Here is a 15,996-nt window from a genome sequence, read left to right on the forward strand (position 1 = left end):
TTCTCACTGAAGCTGGGGTCACATAGGAGCTGTTTGCTAAATTTTTCACTTAGCCTGTGGTTTTTACACATTACCTCAAATTTTGAGATGCTGTAATGACTGGTACTGACTCAGTATCTAGTTAGAAAGGTGTCGATAAATATATTGTGGCTATCTGTACCCTGAACTCTAGAGCAGACAGTCCTTACATTGATTGTATCTGAGAAAGCATCTTCATTCTCTTTTGGTAGGTCCAAATTTGCTTGCACTCTGGAAGTGTGCGTCTTTTTTCCTGTCACTTAGTTTAGGCAGAAGTTACTAAACTCTTAAGTACACCTTAAAGCTGGGATTTGTCTTTCAACTATAGATACTGACATGTTGTTCTACTCACATTTGTTGAATGTGTTGCAAGCTGTTTTATAATGGTTTGTTATGTTTCATTCTTGTCTCTTAGCTGTGTGTGTAAAGAAGGGGAGATTGGAGATGGGAGAAGTTGCTATAAAGATCTCTTGAGTGAGATAAATCAGCATAACTCCCGAGGAAGGTTTGCTAGGAAATTAAACGTCGCCAGGAAAATGTTTGGTAAATGTCTTCTGAATTTTTGGGGGGAATGGAGCAAATGTGGGGACAAAAGTGTGTCAGAAAAGGCTAAAATTTTTTCAGCATAATGGATCTGTTTTGTGGTGTACGACCATGAGCTGCAAAATTAAACATATCACATCTCTGAACTCATATTACCAATCCTGGATTGTGAATTGAGGAGACACTGAGAGCACTGTGAATGAGTATTAAGTGTTTGATAGTCCCGGTGAAGGACATTACCATATGTGCAGAAGAAGGAAAATGTGCCTTGGAGGTGTGATTCAAACCCATTCGCATTAAACCACCAGTATGCCTCCACCTGCAGTGTCTGTGTTGAAGACTCAGTGATCTTTCAGCTGTCACTGAGTTTTCTAGCAGTGATGCTTGAGGCTGGTGTGCCATGGGTCCTCTACTTAGTAGAACGTCTGCTAAGCCCTTAAACAGCCTCCTTGCCAGCACGCACATGTGAGTGGCTGTTATAGAGATGAAAAAGCTTTATTCTATGCAGCATGGTACTTTCTGAGTAATTGCTTTGCAAAGCACAGAAGACTGTTTTAGAACCTGTGTACTGCAAGTGTGGGGAGTGGTATCTGCAAAGGTTAATTTTTGCCTCACTGTAATCCAAGGAAAGAATGAGAACCCTTTAGCTCATGTCAAAGCATATTTATGTTAGATATCTTCTCCAACTCACCGTCTGCACAGTCTTTTCTATCTCCACTAGCTTGACAGGAGCATAGAGATAGGGCTCAAAGCTCAGCTTAGCTTTTGTGAATACCCATCCCTGCTATATACCAGTGTTGCCAACACTCATTTTTTGCATGTTTTCCGTAATGAAAATTTTGCATATGTTTTCTACCTGCATGAAGATCTCTGGGTTCCTAACTCCTGTGCAGTGGGACTTAATACCTAATGACCTTTGTTGATGTGGATTTTGTTGATGGGCCATTGACAATTGAGCAAAGACTGACAACTGTGGGTTCGTAGCAGCTTCTCAAGAAGTATTTGGTCTCAATAAATCCTGATGACACCCAAAAATTAGTTGTTGAAGAGGAAGACAGAGGACTCTTGGCCCAAGAATAAGGTAGAAAGCATGTGGGAACAAAATTGTTATGAATATTCTGCAGATTTCAGCAGTGATTCGAAGTGGACCAAAGTCACCAGCAATTCTTCAGAAATCTTGTGGGCAAGTACTTAAAACTAATAGCAACCAAGCTGGGCTGTGATAGCAATACCAGACTCCCTCTGGTTCCTTGTAAACAAGTTACTTGCATCAGGCCAAAAATGTGTAGATTGAATTGTGCTGTTAACAAGAGGAATAATTATTGCTGGAGTTAAGCCGTATGCCAAGTAACTACTTCACATTGCCACTCTTTTTGCAGCTTCTGGTTGCTCAGTGTTGCTGACTAAATACGGGCCTTTCACAGTCTTCGTACCATCCCTTCTTCCAATTCATGATAAAATGGAATTTAACGTAAGTTTTCTTGGTTTTAGCAAATTTTTGCTGTCTCAGGATTCTTTCCTGCCTGAGTTCTGCAGCCTGTAAAAACTGACTGACACATGAGAGAGGAACTTTGGAAGGCAGTATTTATAGAAGCAATTTCTTGGGAAGACTCTTCATTGTCTGGTTAAGTTGCAGTCTCATAGAGGATGTTACATCCCTCTCATTATTTTTAAAACCTCTCTCTTCAGTATTGACAGAGTTTGTTTGGTTTTAATGTCAGGAAGTGTTCTCAAAGCTTTCGGTGGCTTTTCACTGCTTGAGGGTGGAATTTTCAAAAGAGACTGAGATTTGCATTAAAGTATTGGATTTTGGGCCTATGGCCCTAGATGTGGGTATGGTGTCAGCTTCTTGAGAATGGGACAGTAAACATGGCAGGGCTCAGCAAGTAGGTCCTGCAGGTCATATTATTATTTTATTTATTAATTAAATTGTGTTTATTTGCAGTAGTTTTTGCACAATTAAGCCCACAACCAGGCTATCCATCGTTAGGATGAGAAGGTATATAGAAACCATTTTCCCAGGACAGAGCTAAAAATCAGCTACAAATGCAGCTCATGCAGTAGGGATTTCAGTTGCATGCTAGGCAAGGTGCCTGTTGTGTTTCAGGTGGTAGCTAGCTTGCAGCTAGCACTCAAGATATGAGAAGGTAAATGTCTTAAAAATAATCCAGACCAACCCCATTTGACCATTACATTTCCAGCTGGTGTAGAAATATCATTCCTTTCCTTGATAGCAAAGCTATCTGTGCAGCAGTAACTCACATAGAGTCTGGGGAGCAACTCCTAACCTGCAAATGCCAGGGACGTTAGTTGTCTCCTACTACCTTGTTGAGCAGAGGTTTCCACTAACACAAGTCAGGCTCTGTGCCTAGGTCATCATGGTAACTTCTGGATGCATAGAAAATGCATCAGAAAAGGCCTATGAGTTATCTAGTCTACCTGTTCCCACAAGGATCAGTTGTATCTAAATCAGTATTGACAGAGGATTGTCTTAAAAAAACACCAGGGATGGACAGCCTAGAAAAAAAAGGAAGAAACTAAATGTAAATTCAGCAGCTTATACCATCTACATGGTCCAACATAAACAAAGACTGTGTATGAGGAGCTTTAGCAAGTTTTATAATCTGGAGCATGCAAGGATAGTTTTTTAATTGTCCGAGTCCAATAGGTTTCTGTCTAGGGGATTCCTCTAAAGTCACTTGCAGGTTTATCAGTCTCCCTGTGTTTCCATGCTTACACAAACAGAAGCAAAAGATTTGCCACAGTGCTACTCCAGTGAACCAAAATGAAGAGGGAAGCTCAATCTTGTATGCTAAGAATTTCTCTGTGTGGTTAGCTGGGAGAAAGTTAATGTTATGGATCTTTCAGTAAATGAGGTTTTTGAAAGAACATGTCATTTATCGTCTTTATGTGGTCTTTATTCCCCAAAGGATACCACTGCTGAGCATTTGTGCAGAATGCACATTGTTCCTGGTCTGCATTTGGTAGAAGACATGGTAAAAGCCAAGACTCTGTGGACCTTGTCAGGACATCAGCTAACATTCATTAGCCAGGTAAAGGATCTCCTGAACTGAAGTCAGGGCCACTGCTTTCACGTAGGACAGACTGGAGCTTGAGCGTAGTTTCCTGGGTGCGCTTTCTTAACCAGAAAACATTTTTCTCTAATCAGCCTGCCTGCGATCAGAGCAACAAGCTGCTTTGTGGAGTCCAAAGCAAGGTGATTTAAGACCAGACACCCCAAGCAACCACTTCTCCTGTCTTGCAGACAACCAGTTAGCCAGAATCTGACTTGTGAATCGTCTGTCCTTGGTCTCTATATGTATTCTGGAGAAGGGACCTTTTCCCTACACTGTTAGCTGCCACAATATCCATGTGGCTGACATGGAAGAGGCAGCAAAGTCTCTCTTCAGACTGAATGCTTCTCCTTGGAGACTGTGTGCTTGGACACAGCCACATGCTGAATATTTTCTCTCCGGTTTCCCTTTTCCCCTCTTTTTATTTTATTTTTCTTAGTCATCCTAGCAAAGAGTTTTTCATCATTATGTTCTGATTTGGAAGGCTTTTTTTTCTCTTTTCCCCTTTCCAATTGACTCATATTTTCTAGCATCCACTGTTCTCGCTCCGTCCTGCACTTTTCCGGCATGCATGCTCACAGCTGGCTGAGGGAGAGCCGTATGTTTCCTCTCTGAGATCCAGCCTTGGCCTTGAGTTCTAGGTCATAATACATGCACCCTGCATGCATCAAAAGGACAAAGCACTATTTGTGGCTGGGGAATCGGAACTGATCTTGTCGATGCTCCTTTTAAATTTCTTTCCTGTTTGTCTACTCAGGAGTCTTTTGATCTGGAAGTCTGCCCTCCCCTTCCTTTGTTTCAGCCAGAATCCTCAGTGATGTGAACTGAAGTTCAGGGCGGGGAAGAGCAGTTCAAATAATGCACGTGGTGAAATGAAAAGCGTGGGGAAACTGTGCTTGCCTGAGCTTGGATTATGGCTGCAGCACCAATACCTTGATGCTTAGTTTGTAGGCTGCCCTTGGAACACCTCATTACACCCAGCTTCAGTGCGTGGTTGTGTACAATATGGAAGGACCAGATACATGCCTTGTAATTCAGTGATGCTGACTGGTTTGGCTTTGTTATAAAGACTCCTTGTTGGCATTATGAGCCAATAAAAGTTGCAATCAAAGCTGTCGTTCTGGGATTGCCTCCAAATTCTGTACTCCGGTGCCCGAGAGGCACTGTGACTCTCCTCGTGCATGACAGACTGGTGCAGCAGCTCCTTGATGGTCAGTGCACCCTTTTGTGATCCAGAGCTGGGATCAAGCATTGTCCACACTCAGACAAACTTAATTTTAGAGCTGACTGTCCCAGATTAGGTTTTCTTTCTGTAGTAAATCTTAAAAAGTATCCCCAGGATCAAAATATTACCCAAACTCAAGTAGAGGTGGGATGTTGGTTTTACACCCAGGTCACCCCTTAAATTTACTTTTTCCAGAGTAACTCTGGTTGTGTCTTCACCTTGCTGACCCATAGGCAGAGAGCACTGAAGGGAACAATGATTTATAGATCTATCATGATAACACAGATATATCACAAGAAAATAACCTTTTTTTATTATCCAGCCGTACATCAAATCGTTTCGATATCAAGACCTGCCGGGGGAACTGTACAATGTTTTGCAATCGAACCTACCAGCAGCCAATGGCATCATGCATATTGTTGACACCCTAAGGAAAAAAGCCAGCACTAACAACCTCAGAAACCCACAGGTACACAGACATTTGTATTTCTTCTGTTTTATGGGACAGCAGAATAATCACTTAAAAAAAATAAATCTATTTTCATCATTAAACTTCCAAATCAGTGAGGCTTTTTTTAAAGGGAAAAAGCTAGCTATTTTGTTTTCATCTTCTGGTAAGGCCTATTAGGCACTATTATGTCAGCATACCATTAGAAGTAGCTAACAGCACTGCATAAACCAGATAGATACATATAGTGATGCACTTACACTGCTTGGATGAGTAGAGAGTTCTACTTTCATAAGATCACTGCCTTCGTAGCAAATGAGCTCTTTTTCCATTGTATCTTACAGAATATGTATCCTATAGGATAAATATTGAAGAAGCATTTTTCATATAAAAATAAAATTATTTTCTTAATCAGTCTGTACTGCATTTTGAAATTATAATTAAAAAGTTGTCTTTGCATTAAAAATATTTAAAATGAGGACAAATAATCATTAGACTTTTGCATTTTGAAGTCATGTCTTGAAGTTAAGACACTGGGCAGGGGTTTCAGGTTCAAGTTCTGCTAAGCACTTTTCCCTGTTAGCTAGAAGTTCTTGCTATAGCTACTACATTGCTATGCCTGAACATATGCATATATGCAAATGAACATATTCTGTGTGAATATATGCAGAAAGCAGGTTCTGTTACCTCCTACCTCCTTGCAAAAAAAATTACTCATAGAATGGCACAAGCTCTTGAATTTGGTAGGATTTTGGTAGTAGTTTGCACCTACTTTACACCATTGCAATTAATTTATAAAAACAGTCAGACTATGTAATATTATGGTTGTATTTTGTGTGTTTAAAAAGCAGCTGGAGTATTGTGTTGAGTGTTAGTAGCTCTTCAGATGAAATGTCCTGAGATAATATATCAGCTGAACAAGTTCTGAGTGTTCATATGGGTTTGATTGTGCCCATCAGTGATGTTTAGGTCTGCTGTCACTCAAGGGGCTCTCAGTGTTATGACCTGCATGAGGATGTTTTTCAAAAAGGAGTGTCTGAAGTCCAGAGGGGAAGCTGGACCCCTCTGTGTTTGTGTGCTCAGGTACCTGCAGGGAAGGGTTTGGAGCTACTCTGGGATGGCAGGACAGCGAGAGTGCTCCCTGCAGAGCTTGTCTTTCTCTGGACTCCTTCAGACATTTCCTTCCCTTGTGATGTTGCCTTTGCAAGGAAGGCTAGTGATCATGTGAGCCATTTTTGGCATCAAATCCCTTTGTACACGTGTTCCTTGGAAGTCATGTTCTGTGCCTTTGTGTTCTGTGGGAAGCAGTTTCTGCTGAAAAAACATGCAGATTCCTGCAAATAAAGGTCAGACAAGTCCCTTCATAAGTTTTGATACTTGAAGGGACATTCCTCCTGTTACCTTTGTCTTCATGGGCAACGTGGCAAAAAGGAAGACATCTATTTCCTCTGTGTTTTCAGGAATATGCATACGTATTGTATTTTCTCAGCATTGGGGCTCATTTGCAGGTGGCAGAGTGAACTCTTGTCCTCAAAGCGCAGGGAGACTTGAACTGACAGAGCAGCTCCACTGCCTACCAGTCCAGAACTGATTTGTTTATCACTGGAAGTAGTCTCTCTAGTTTTAATGATAGCGAGCAATTGCCTCTTCGTTTAATTTAATCTGCAGATGGGAGTAGGGTGGCTCATGTGCATGGTACCTTGCAAAATCAGGTTTGTTGTGCATGGGAGGGAGTTTGTGCCTAAGTTACTGCAGGCTCAGTCCTTGCTAGGTCAACTGGCCAATACGGAGGGTTTGAAGACTTTGAGGATGATGGTCTCCTGTAGATCTTGACACGCAAACCACAAACATAAACTGACAACAGCATTCCAGTATGTGCTCAGACCTCGCTTCAGCCCCAGCCATTTTTTTCCTCTTTGTATCTTCTTGCAGAAAACCATTGGTGAGATCCTTGCTTCGATGGAGATCTTCAGTAGATTTGAAACTATACTAGAGGTGAGTCTGTTTGTGTCTGCCCCAGGAAGGTGTGGCATTGCTGCTGTTGCAAAGCCTATTGTTTTTTTTATGGGAATTTTGAATAACATTTAAATACATTTCAGTGGTTTGTCTTTCTTTCTGGATGCTTTTTTCTGTGTCATTTCTTATTTTGTGTATTTTACATAAGCAAATGTAATGAAAAGGATTGGAGTTTTCACATATAGAGGGGATCTGTCACAAGCAGCAAGCATATTACACCTCTTTCCCATCTGCTTCTCCACCTCCCCCTCCACTCTACCCTGGGGAGTTTGTTCTCCAAAGCATGTTTAGTTCTTGACCACTGTCAGGACAAAGAGTGAAGGTTTCATGACTGCCCATGCCAAGCTAGATTGTAGCTACCTGGTTTTGGGGTGTAGATCTCTAAATAAAAGAAGTCCTTGGGTTATAAACGATTGAGGCTTCTGCCCAGGATTCATTTAGTTAGTATTTTCATGAGGGAGACTTTTCCTTTTACCTCCAGCAGAGTCATCTGGATCTGCTCTAGCGTTGTTTACAACAATCTTGGCCTGTTTTCAGCTCTGTGGCTGTTAGTTCATGGAATCATAGAATGGTTTGGGTTGGAGGGGACCTTAAAGCTCATCTAGTCCCACCCCCCTGCCCTGGGCAGGGACACCTTCCACTAGACCAGGTTGCTCAAAGCCCCATCCAACCTGGCCTTGAACCCTTCCAAGGAGGGGGCAGCCACAGCTGCTCTGGGCAACCTGTGCCAGTGTCTCACCCCCCTCACAGTAAAGAATTTCTTCCTTAAGTTGTTTACAAAACTCACTAACTGCAATTGTGATTATAGAGTTGATTCTCTTTTTCTTGTCTTCAGGCAAAAAGATACAATTTTAGTCTCTGTATATGTACTTGTGTGTTTAAAGCACACAGGGAGCATTAGCCCAGTACGTCCTTGTTCACATTAGCTGCATTCACACCAGTGGCTTCATTGTCCAAGCTATGTTTTTGTGGCATTATGCCTCTGTTATATTACATACCTATCCTTGGTGTCCAGTTGCCTCCTGTATACATTTGCTTTTCAATAGCTCTGCCTCTAGTGGGTTGCTTAGAGTTTCCTCTCCCTTTCTAGCACTAACTCATGCTAGATCCATGATGAAATCTCATATTGTTTTTGCAGAACTGTGGCCTGCCTGCAATACTGGATGGACCAGGCCCCTTTACTGTATTCGTACCCAGCAATGATGGTGTGGATCAGTTGAGAGATGGAAGGCTTATTTATCTTTTCACAGAGGTGAGAGCCCATAGTACTTTAAAACATCCTGAGCTAACTCTGTTGCACTAGGCTGTGCTGGAATGGCTTGTGCAATGTATCTGATCACTGCTGAAGGTTATTCTTCCTGGAGATGGCTAAACCATGTCTCTGTTTCTGTAAGGGTTTGGGAGAGAAGTGAATGCTGATGGAACTTGCAATGAGAAATATGGTTAGCCAGGTTGTTTAATGTTTGGCTTTCTTTCCTCACCCCAGCTTTGGGTAGGGGAAAATGAAGGAACCTATTCGCCAAGTGAATTCGCATACATTAGCATTGTCAGTCGTTGGTTAAAAGAAAATGTAGTTGCCTCCTCTTACTCCTGAGCATTGAAGGGGTATCTAATTCTTATGTTCTCTTCTTTCCTTAGGGCATAAATAAGCTTCAAGAACTTGTGAAACATCATATCTACACTTCAGCAGCGGTAAGGCAGGCAGCTCTAATTCCAGATAATTGGGGTCCTTCCGCCCAGCATGTTATTAACTGTGTTGTTTGGCATAAAGGTCAGAGTGTCAATGACTTCAGCTGCTACTTCTTGGACTTTCCCTGGAGGAGCAGAGATTTGATTCAGGATGTGATGAGGCAAAATGTTTACCATGAAAGTGGTTGCCAAAAGGGACAGCTTGCGCTCTTCCCTCACGAAACTCTTTGAGTTTCCTGGGAGTGATGGTGCTTCTTAGTTGGATGGCCTTTACAATGAAAATATTGTCTGGCAGAGTTTGCTGCAAGCAAATGCTCTCCTGTTATCACTTTATTTTGTTAAACTATTAATTAAGAGTGTACCTTAATTAGGAACTCTCCAGCCTACAGTTTCCCTAAAACACTAATAGCAGCAACACCAAAGTTACAGCCGAGCGAAGAACTGGTCCAAAGTCCCTGCTGCTTTTCCTCTCTCCTTGGGCTCTACCAGTGGCTCAAGTTAGATGGTGCAAGTGAGCCTGTGATCAGAGCTGGTACTGCCCACTCCTGCACCAACATTGCTGTGTATTATAAGGGCAGGGTAAATAAAATCAATACAGTGTATCAACAAGACATTTTTCCTTATACAATAAACAAGAGAAATGTTTATAGTTAAACAGAAAACCTGTGGAGGAAGTGAATACTCAAGCTTATGGTACAATGTCATGTCCTTCATTAAGAAATATCAATATTATTCCCATTCTTTACTGAGAAGCAAATGTCAGTCCTTGTGATTTTCCAGATTCCAATAGAGAAAATGAGCAGCACTTTGACAAAATGGCAAAAGTTAGTTTTGCTTGCAGTTGATGAATAACAACATGGTAACAAGCTGAGCTACTTTAATAACCTGTTGGACGCAAAAGTAACAATTGTCTTGGTCCTCAGAACTTCTCAAATCGTTGTTTCTCAGTACAGCAGCTGCAGTTTACATATCTTTTCTGCCTTTAGAAATAAGCTTATTTATTAAGTCAAAATATGTTCTCTATTATGCTTCTGACTGAGCTTTCATTGTTTATTGAATATGTCCTGGAAAATCCAGTTATTAGTCTGACTCTACTTGCAGCTGTATTAGTAAGAGACACTATTAGTGAGACTCGATTTCAGCTGTGCTGGACTGTTACTTACACAAGGAGTGAAAACCAAGGCTGGTGCTGCTGGCACCGCTGTGTTTGTGGTATTGCAAACAATTCACACAAAGTCCTGGATTTCCCTCTGACCCGTTGTTTGTGTTTAAGGTATTTCATGAAATTTAAAATGTTAAAGTCAAGGCCCCTTTAGAAGGTTTTTTAAGTGGCGGAAATCATGGAAAGATTCTGTAAGCTGTACTGAAATGACCCTGCTGTTTCATGGTGCTGTCCCCTTGTGTTTTTATTCAGGTGACTGTAGACAGACTGATGATGATGCCACACGTTGTTACTATGGCTAACCAGATACTTACCATCAACATCAGTGCGGATGTAAGTATGAATCAAAACCCTGTGGGCAAACCCTGCTGTGCTAGAGAAAGTCTGGATGAGGTTCTGAACAATGTGCTCTCAGCCCTTCTCTGCTTCCTCCTCTGCTTAAAAAACTAGACTTAAATGAGGTCATTGAATTAATTTGCTTCTTATCTAACCTGTGACTCTGCTAAAAGGCTTGACCATTTGCATGGCTGCACTTGATGCTGTGTACCATCTGTTTCCTGCATTGGCTTTATGTAGTTGATGCAGTCTAACAGGCTAAAATGCAGATTAATTATTTGTGTTTCTGCATCAGGGAAGAATTCTGATGGATGAATCGGGGATCCCCTTAAACATGCGAGACATTGTGGCATCTAATGGTGTTATCCATACCTTGGACGGCATCTTCATCCCTCCTTCAATAATTCCCATTTTGCCTCACAGATGTAATGAAGAGCAACATAAAATTGTGACGGTAAGTCAGCTTCTCCTGGTGCCATCCTAGCAGTTCCTGTAGACCCCACACTCGCCTGGAGGGACAAAAGCAGGCTGTGTATTAAATTGCATTTGGGAAATGTGTTCTCTCTGAGGTCCCCGATGTGAACTTAGGCAGTATCAGTACTGTCAGTGTTTCTTCTGCTAGCACTTGGCACTGCTTTCCTGGCAATCAGCAAATGTTCCTTGTAGGTGGTTGTTCTTCCCTTGCACCCATCCTGCTTTTGAATCAGAAGTACATTTGCCTTTTCATACGGCCTTATATGACCTTCTTCACACCATAGTTGCTAACTCAGCTGACAATGCTTTGTTCCCATCACTATCAGCACTGGTGTCCTGTAGTCTGGACAGGAAGCAGTCATTCAGTAGCAAGAGCTACAAATGCTGTGCAGTGTGACAGTCTCACCTGAACAGTTTTATATACCTTATTTTAGGTGCTTGCTCCCCTATTTTATCGTTCGTAGGTTACTGAAGAAAGAGGATGAATGGGCAAGAGGTACCTGATTTGGAGAGACACAGTTAATCCCAAGTGGCCAGAGGGTCCACATAACTTGCTGATTTAGTGAGGCCTGCTGCATGGATGCCCAGAGTGTTTTCCAGCATAGCTGTGTGTCTAGTGGCTGATAGATTCACAGGAGGGAGACAGACCCCATCTTGCAGTCAGGTGCAGGCATCTCCTCAAGACAAAGGAGTCATTTTATTTAAGTGATAAACTTAGCCCATTTCAGAGTGTGGAAACTCCCTCCTAGGAATGTTTCTGATACATGTGATGTTTTGGATATATACTGGGAGCAGTAGCTCTGTAGCATTCTTGGCATGGGGAATGGGTTCCTTTGTGAAGATTAAGTTTTCCCATCGTGTCTTCTCAACAGGGCTCTTGTGTGGATTGTGAGGCCCTCAACAACAGCATTTGCCCACCTGGCAGCAGAGAAATGGTAAATATTTGTGGTTATTCCAGTAGTTTCTTCTTTGTATGATGACATACAGACACACTGATAGACAGTTTCTAACCCAAGCCACTTCCAAATAAATAAAAAGCAGGAAAGGCAGCCAGTAGAAAGGCTTGTTAGAGGATATGTGTTCCCCACATATCCACGCTCTGTGATCCCAGCCTGTCACCCACTAACTGCTCTGTGCTGTTTATTCTGAAGTCTGTTTGCTGAATCAGTTGAGAGCGCTGTGAGACAGTCTGGGGTAAATGAAATTGTAGACTTGCAGCTTTTAGCACTTGTGTTCTGCCTCAGGCAGAGCTTTTCTGCTCACATGCTGAGTCTGCCAGCTCCTCCAGACTGCTAGAACCAAGTCTAATCCCAGTAGTACCATCCAGTACCACCACTGCCTATGTCATGGCCAGAGAATTACAAGAAGATTTCTGCACTGCAGAGGGTGAGAAACAATTTGTTCTTGGCCTGTGCTCCCTGTTGGTTTGGAGATGAGCAGAGCTAGCTGAAGGTGCAGTAAGGAGGAGAGGCTGGGTGCTGGTGTTTGAGTTATCCCATGCTGAGTTTAACAGAACAGCAAGTTCCAGGAAATCCCCATGTGAAGGCCAGGCCCGAGTTGTTTGTGAAAGCCAGAGAAGTGTTCACCAGTTAACTGTTGGGTGTCTTCTGAGAGATCTGACTTTCAGGAGAAATTGCTGATACAGTCTCAGCATGAATGTCTGAGGTAGAGCTCTGCAAAATCACTAGTCGCTCATTTTCCTCTCTGATTGAGGCAGGTGAAGGCAGAATCATCTGGGGCCCAATTCTGCCCATGTCTAACTCCATGACAGGTCACTGAGCATTGTTCCAAAATTATTTGCAGTCCTTTCCCCTCTCTCTCACCCTCCCTCCCTCCCTCCCTCCCTCCCTCCCTCCCTCCCTCCCTCCCTCCTTCCTGTTCTGCCCCATTCTCCTTCCCTCCTGCCTTCCCCCCACTCCTTTCTTTCCTCCCTTCTTTCTTACCCTTTATTTCTCACCTCCTGCCCTTTTCTTTCCTTTGTCTCCTCTCCCTCCCATCCTCCCCCTCTCTCCCTATCCTCTCCCCCTACTCTCACTCTTTCCCTTATCATAGACACTATTATTAGAACAAAAGGGCAGTACCTTGGCTCAGTCTTGGGGACTGCTGGGAGCAAGAGGAAGCTGCGTGTGCCTTCTTTCATGATAGGCATGCCATTAACAGTATTTTTTTCACCTTGGCTTCTCTGTGAACTTCCTCAGCTCAGAGATAGACATAGTTGCTCTCTGCAGCAAAAACAGCAGAGCAGAAGGTTACAGTGGTGATGACTTGTTTTGTTTGTACAGGAACCAATGCTGTCCCCAAAAGAATGTGTCTACATCCATGATTCACAAGGCCTGAGTGTCTTGAAGAAGGGGTGTGCCAGGTACTGCAATCAAACCGTCACGGTGAGTGTGATGGAAGACCACATTCCCTGTGAAAGGAGCTCAGCTTTCCTCTACCTCATCCATCAAGAAGAGCTCTGACTCTTTGAGCTGAGAGGGGGATAGGAGCAGAAGGAAAGCTGTCCCATGCAAAGGGCTGTCCCAGGACCATCGCATGAACTGGCTACCTGCTTTTTCTTTGGCAAACAGAGAGAACACAGGGTACCAACCTGCTGCAAATGTTAGAAAGCAGCTCAATTAAACCTGAGTACAGTAAAAAATCACACCAGTTGTGACCAGCCAAGCTGGAGGAAGCCATGAGACAAATGGTGCAGTGTCAGCTGTGTCACATTTTCTCTGAGAGCACCCTGGTTTTAGCATTTCTCCCAAAGGAAGCTGAGCACAGGGAAAGTGCTGTAAGCTGTGAAGTGATTGCATCCTGTTTATGAAACACTGTCAGATGGTTCGGGAAACTCGCTCTTAGTGAGTTTATGGACCTCACATTTGCTTGCAGCTCCTGAGTTCTGTCAGTGCCAACTATATGGAATGATTTGTGGGCGTCTCATTAAATACTGCTGATTGTTTGTTTTGTGATTGTTCCTCTGTTGGTCAGTCATAACAAGGCCTGTGATCCAGGACTTCTACATCCCTTGAAAGGAATGCAGTCCTCAGCAAGTATAAAGTAGGAGTGAGTGGGCCAGTGCTATTAAAGAAATAAAAGCTCACAGAAAACATGGATCCTATTTGTTGAAGTGAGAGAGAGAGAGCAGAAAATACTGTTCTATTCTGAGAAGAATAGGCTGTGAGCAGAAAGAGGGGTATTGTTGAAAAATAATTTAAATGCAGGAGCTCCTAGAAACACAGATGACAAATGAGACAGTCCATTTCAGTCCATGGCAGAGAGGAGGACCAGGATTTGAGAATTATAAGGGTGGGATGACTCCAGGTAATTCTTGTTAAGTCACATCATACCTTACCAATTTTGCTTTTGTTTCAGAAACCTGGATGCTGCAAAGGATTCTTTGGTCCAGACTGCATGCCATGCCCAGGGGGATTTTCCAGTCCGTGCTATGGCCGGGGAAATGTAAATATGAAAGATCCTGCTGTGTTGCAATGAGCAGTTGAGACAGTGTGGTTAGAGAGTGTAGTTAAAGATAAGTACAATTCAGAGTTTGTGCTCCAGGGTTAAGCCCACATCAGTGGCAGCAGAAGATCCAGGGAGAATGACACGTACTCAGTGGGTTTTCTATCTTGAGCTCTAATGTGAATCACATGGCTGTTGGGGACAGCTCTGACTATGTGAGATGTTGTATTACTACTATCACTCTTCAAAGTCCTATTTTTTACTGCAAGTATCAAAGTGCCTTTGATAAACATCAGTGCCTTAGCTTTGCCTTGGTTCCCCGATGTCCTGGTTTAACCAGGATAGGGTTAAGTTTCCCCAGCAGTGGGGGGGAGCTCTAGCCGGGTTATTCAGATACCATGCGGATGTCACATCCTGGCAAGTCACATTTTTTCCTGGCGCGGAGCGCGGTGAACTCGTGGTTTTGTACATCGTGCTTCAAACTGCTGTATTTGGTAGCTATTTTGCTCTGTTCATTGCTATCACTATTACTGTTATTGTTATTGCTGTTGTTTGTTGTGTTGCTATTGCATTGTTGTATTAAACCTCTCCTTATTTCAGTCTTGGGGCTTTGTATTTCACTCCCTTTGTGGGGGAGGGGCAGCGGCCGCGTGGTCTCAGACCCCGGCAGGGGCTAAACCACCACACCCGAGTTTCAATCACTTTGGCTTTCTTTTTGTTTTCCTTCCAGTGCAGCGATGGCATACAAGGGAATGGCAGCTGTCACTGTTTTGAAGGTTTCAAAGGAGTAGCCTGCCACATCTGTTCAGACCCAAACAAGCATGGCGAGAACTGTGACAAAGGTTGGTAATTCTGGTAGAGAGACTACAGGAAAGTGTAGGGCAAGGTTATAGTGCGGGTTCATGTATCCTGGATTCCCTTCTGGCAAGACCAGCGTTATGAAAGAAGTGATGGAAATGTCATGGAGGGTGCCCCTTCAAACAACAGTGGAGAAAACATGGCTGATATGACAGGCGGTGATGGGGGTCTTGGAAATATCAGACAAATTTAGGTGTGGGGCTTTAATTTAGATCTCTCCTCCTGGGAAAGAAAAGACAGTTGACAAGCACCTTGAGCTTGATAGCCTAAATTTGAGCCTGTCCTTACAATCTATAAAATACACGGACCCAGACGGTCACAGGATCTGTTCCCTGGCCAGGTTTTGATTTACGATGGATGTCTTTCAGCAGATGTCTCTCTGTCAAGAACAAATGGGATGATCATTTAGTGTCACAAGACGTTGTGAAGGAAAGTTGGGAATCTGCAAAATGCTGTCACTGTGGTAGATTCTGGACTTTTTGTAGTTACTGATCTTACTCCATGTACTTAACAGATTGTGGCTGTGTTCATGGTGTCTGTGACAACAGGCCTGGCAGCGGTGGTGTGTGTCAGTCCTGGTCCTGTAAGGAAGGCTATACTGGGAAATTCTGTGACAGGACATCCAAGAACTGTGGCCCAAGTGGGCTGTCCCAGTACTGCCACCAGAAAGCTGTCTGCAGCCTCAATGACACAGCAAGGTCAGTCTGTC

The 15,996-nt window shown here is 43.1% G+C and overlaps 1 protein-coding gene across 4 annotated transcripts in view; it reads left to right on the forward strand.

The window, feature by feature from the left end:
- Positions 1-15,996, forward strand: part of STAB1 (stabilin 1) — a 65,912-nt gene that overhangs the window by 21,142 nt on the left and 28,774 nt on the right. For 3 of the 4 annotated variants that reach the window (XM_074836387.1, XM_074836386.1, XM_074836388.1), the window contains 14 exons: positions 434-561; positions 1,941-2,032; positions 3,492-3,614; positions 5,183-5,329; positions 7,241-7,303; positions 8,463-8,576; positions 8,963-9,016; positions 10,428-10,508; positions 10,807-10,965; positions 11,858-11,920; positions 13,268-13,369; positions 14,343-14,429; positions 15,160-15,271; positions 15,802-15,985. In XM_074836387.1, the coding sequence (XP_074692488.1) occupies positions 434-561; positions 1,941-2,032; positions 3,492-3,614; positions 5,183-5,329; positions 7,241-7,303; positions 8,463-8,576; positions 8,963-9,016; positions 10,428-10,508; positions 10,807-10,965; positions 11,858-11,920; positions 13,268-13,369; positions 14,343-14,429; positions 15,160-15,271; positions 15,802-15,985 (1,509 nt within the window). Of the gene's footprint in view, positions 1-433; positions 562-661; positions 1,643-1,940; positions 2,033-3,491; positions 3,615-5,182; positions 5,330-7,240; positions 7,304-8,462; positions 8,577-8,962; positions 9,017-10,427; positions 10,509-10,806; positions 10,966-11,857; positions 11,921-13,267; positions 13,370-14,342; positions 14,430-15,159; positions 15,272-15,801; positions 15,986-15,996 lie in introns of those variants that run through there. The other variant, XM_074836389.1, reaches the window with a different exon arrangement.

Source organism: Strix aluco, chromosome 11 (genome assembly GCF_031877795.1).
Source record: "Strix aluco isolate bStrAlu1 chromosome 11, bStrAlu1.hap1, whole genome shotgun sequence".
Taxonomy (NCBI): domain Eukaryota; kingdom Metazoa; phylum Chordata; class Aves; order Strigiformes; family Strigidae; genus Strix; species Strix aluco.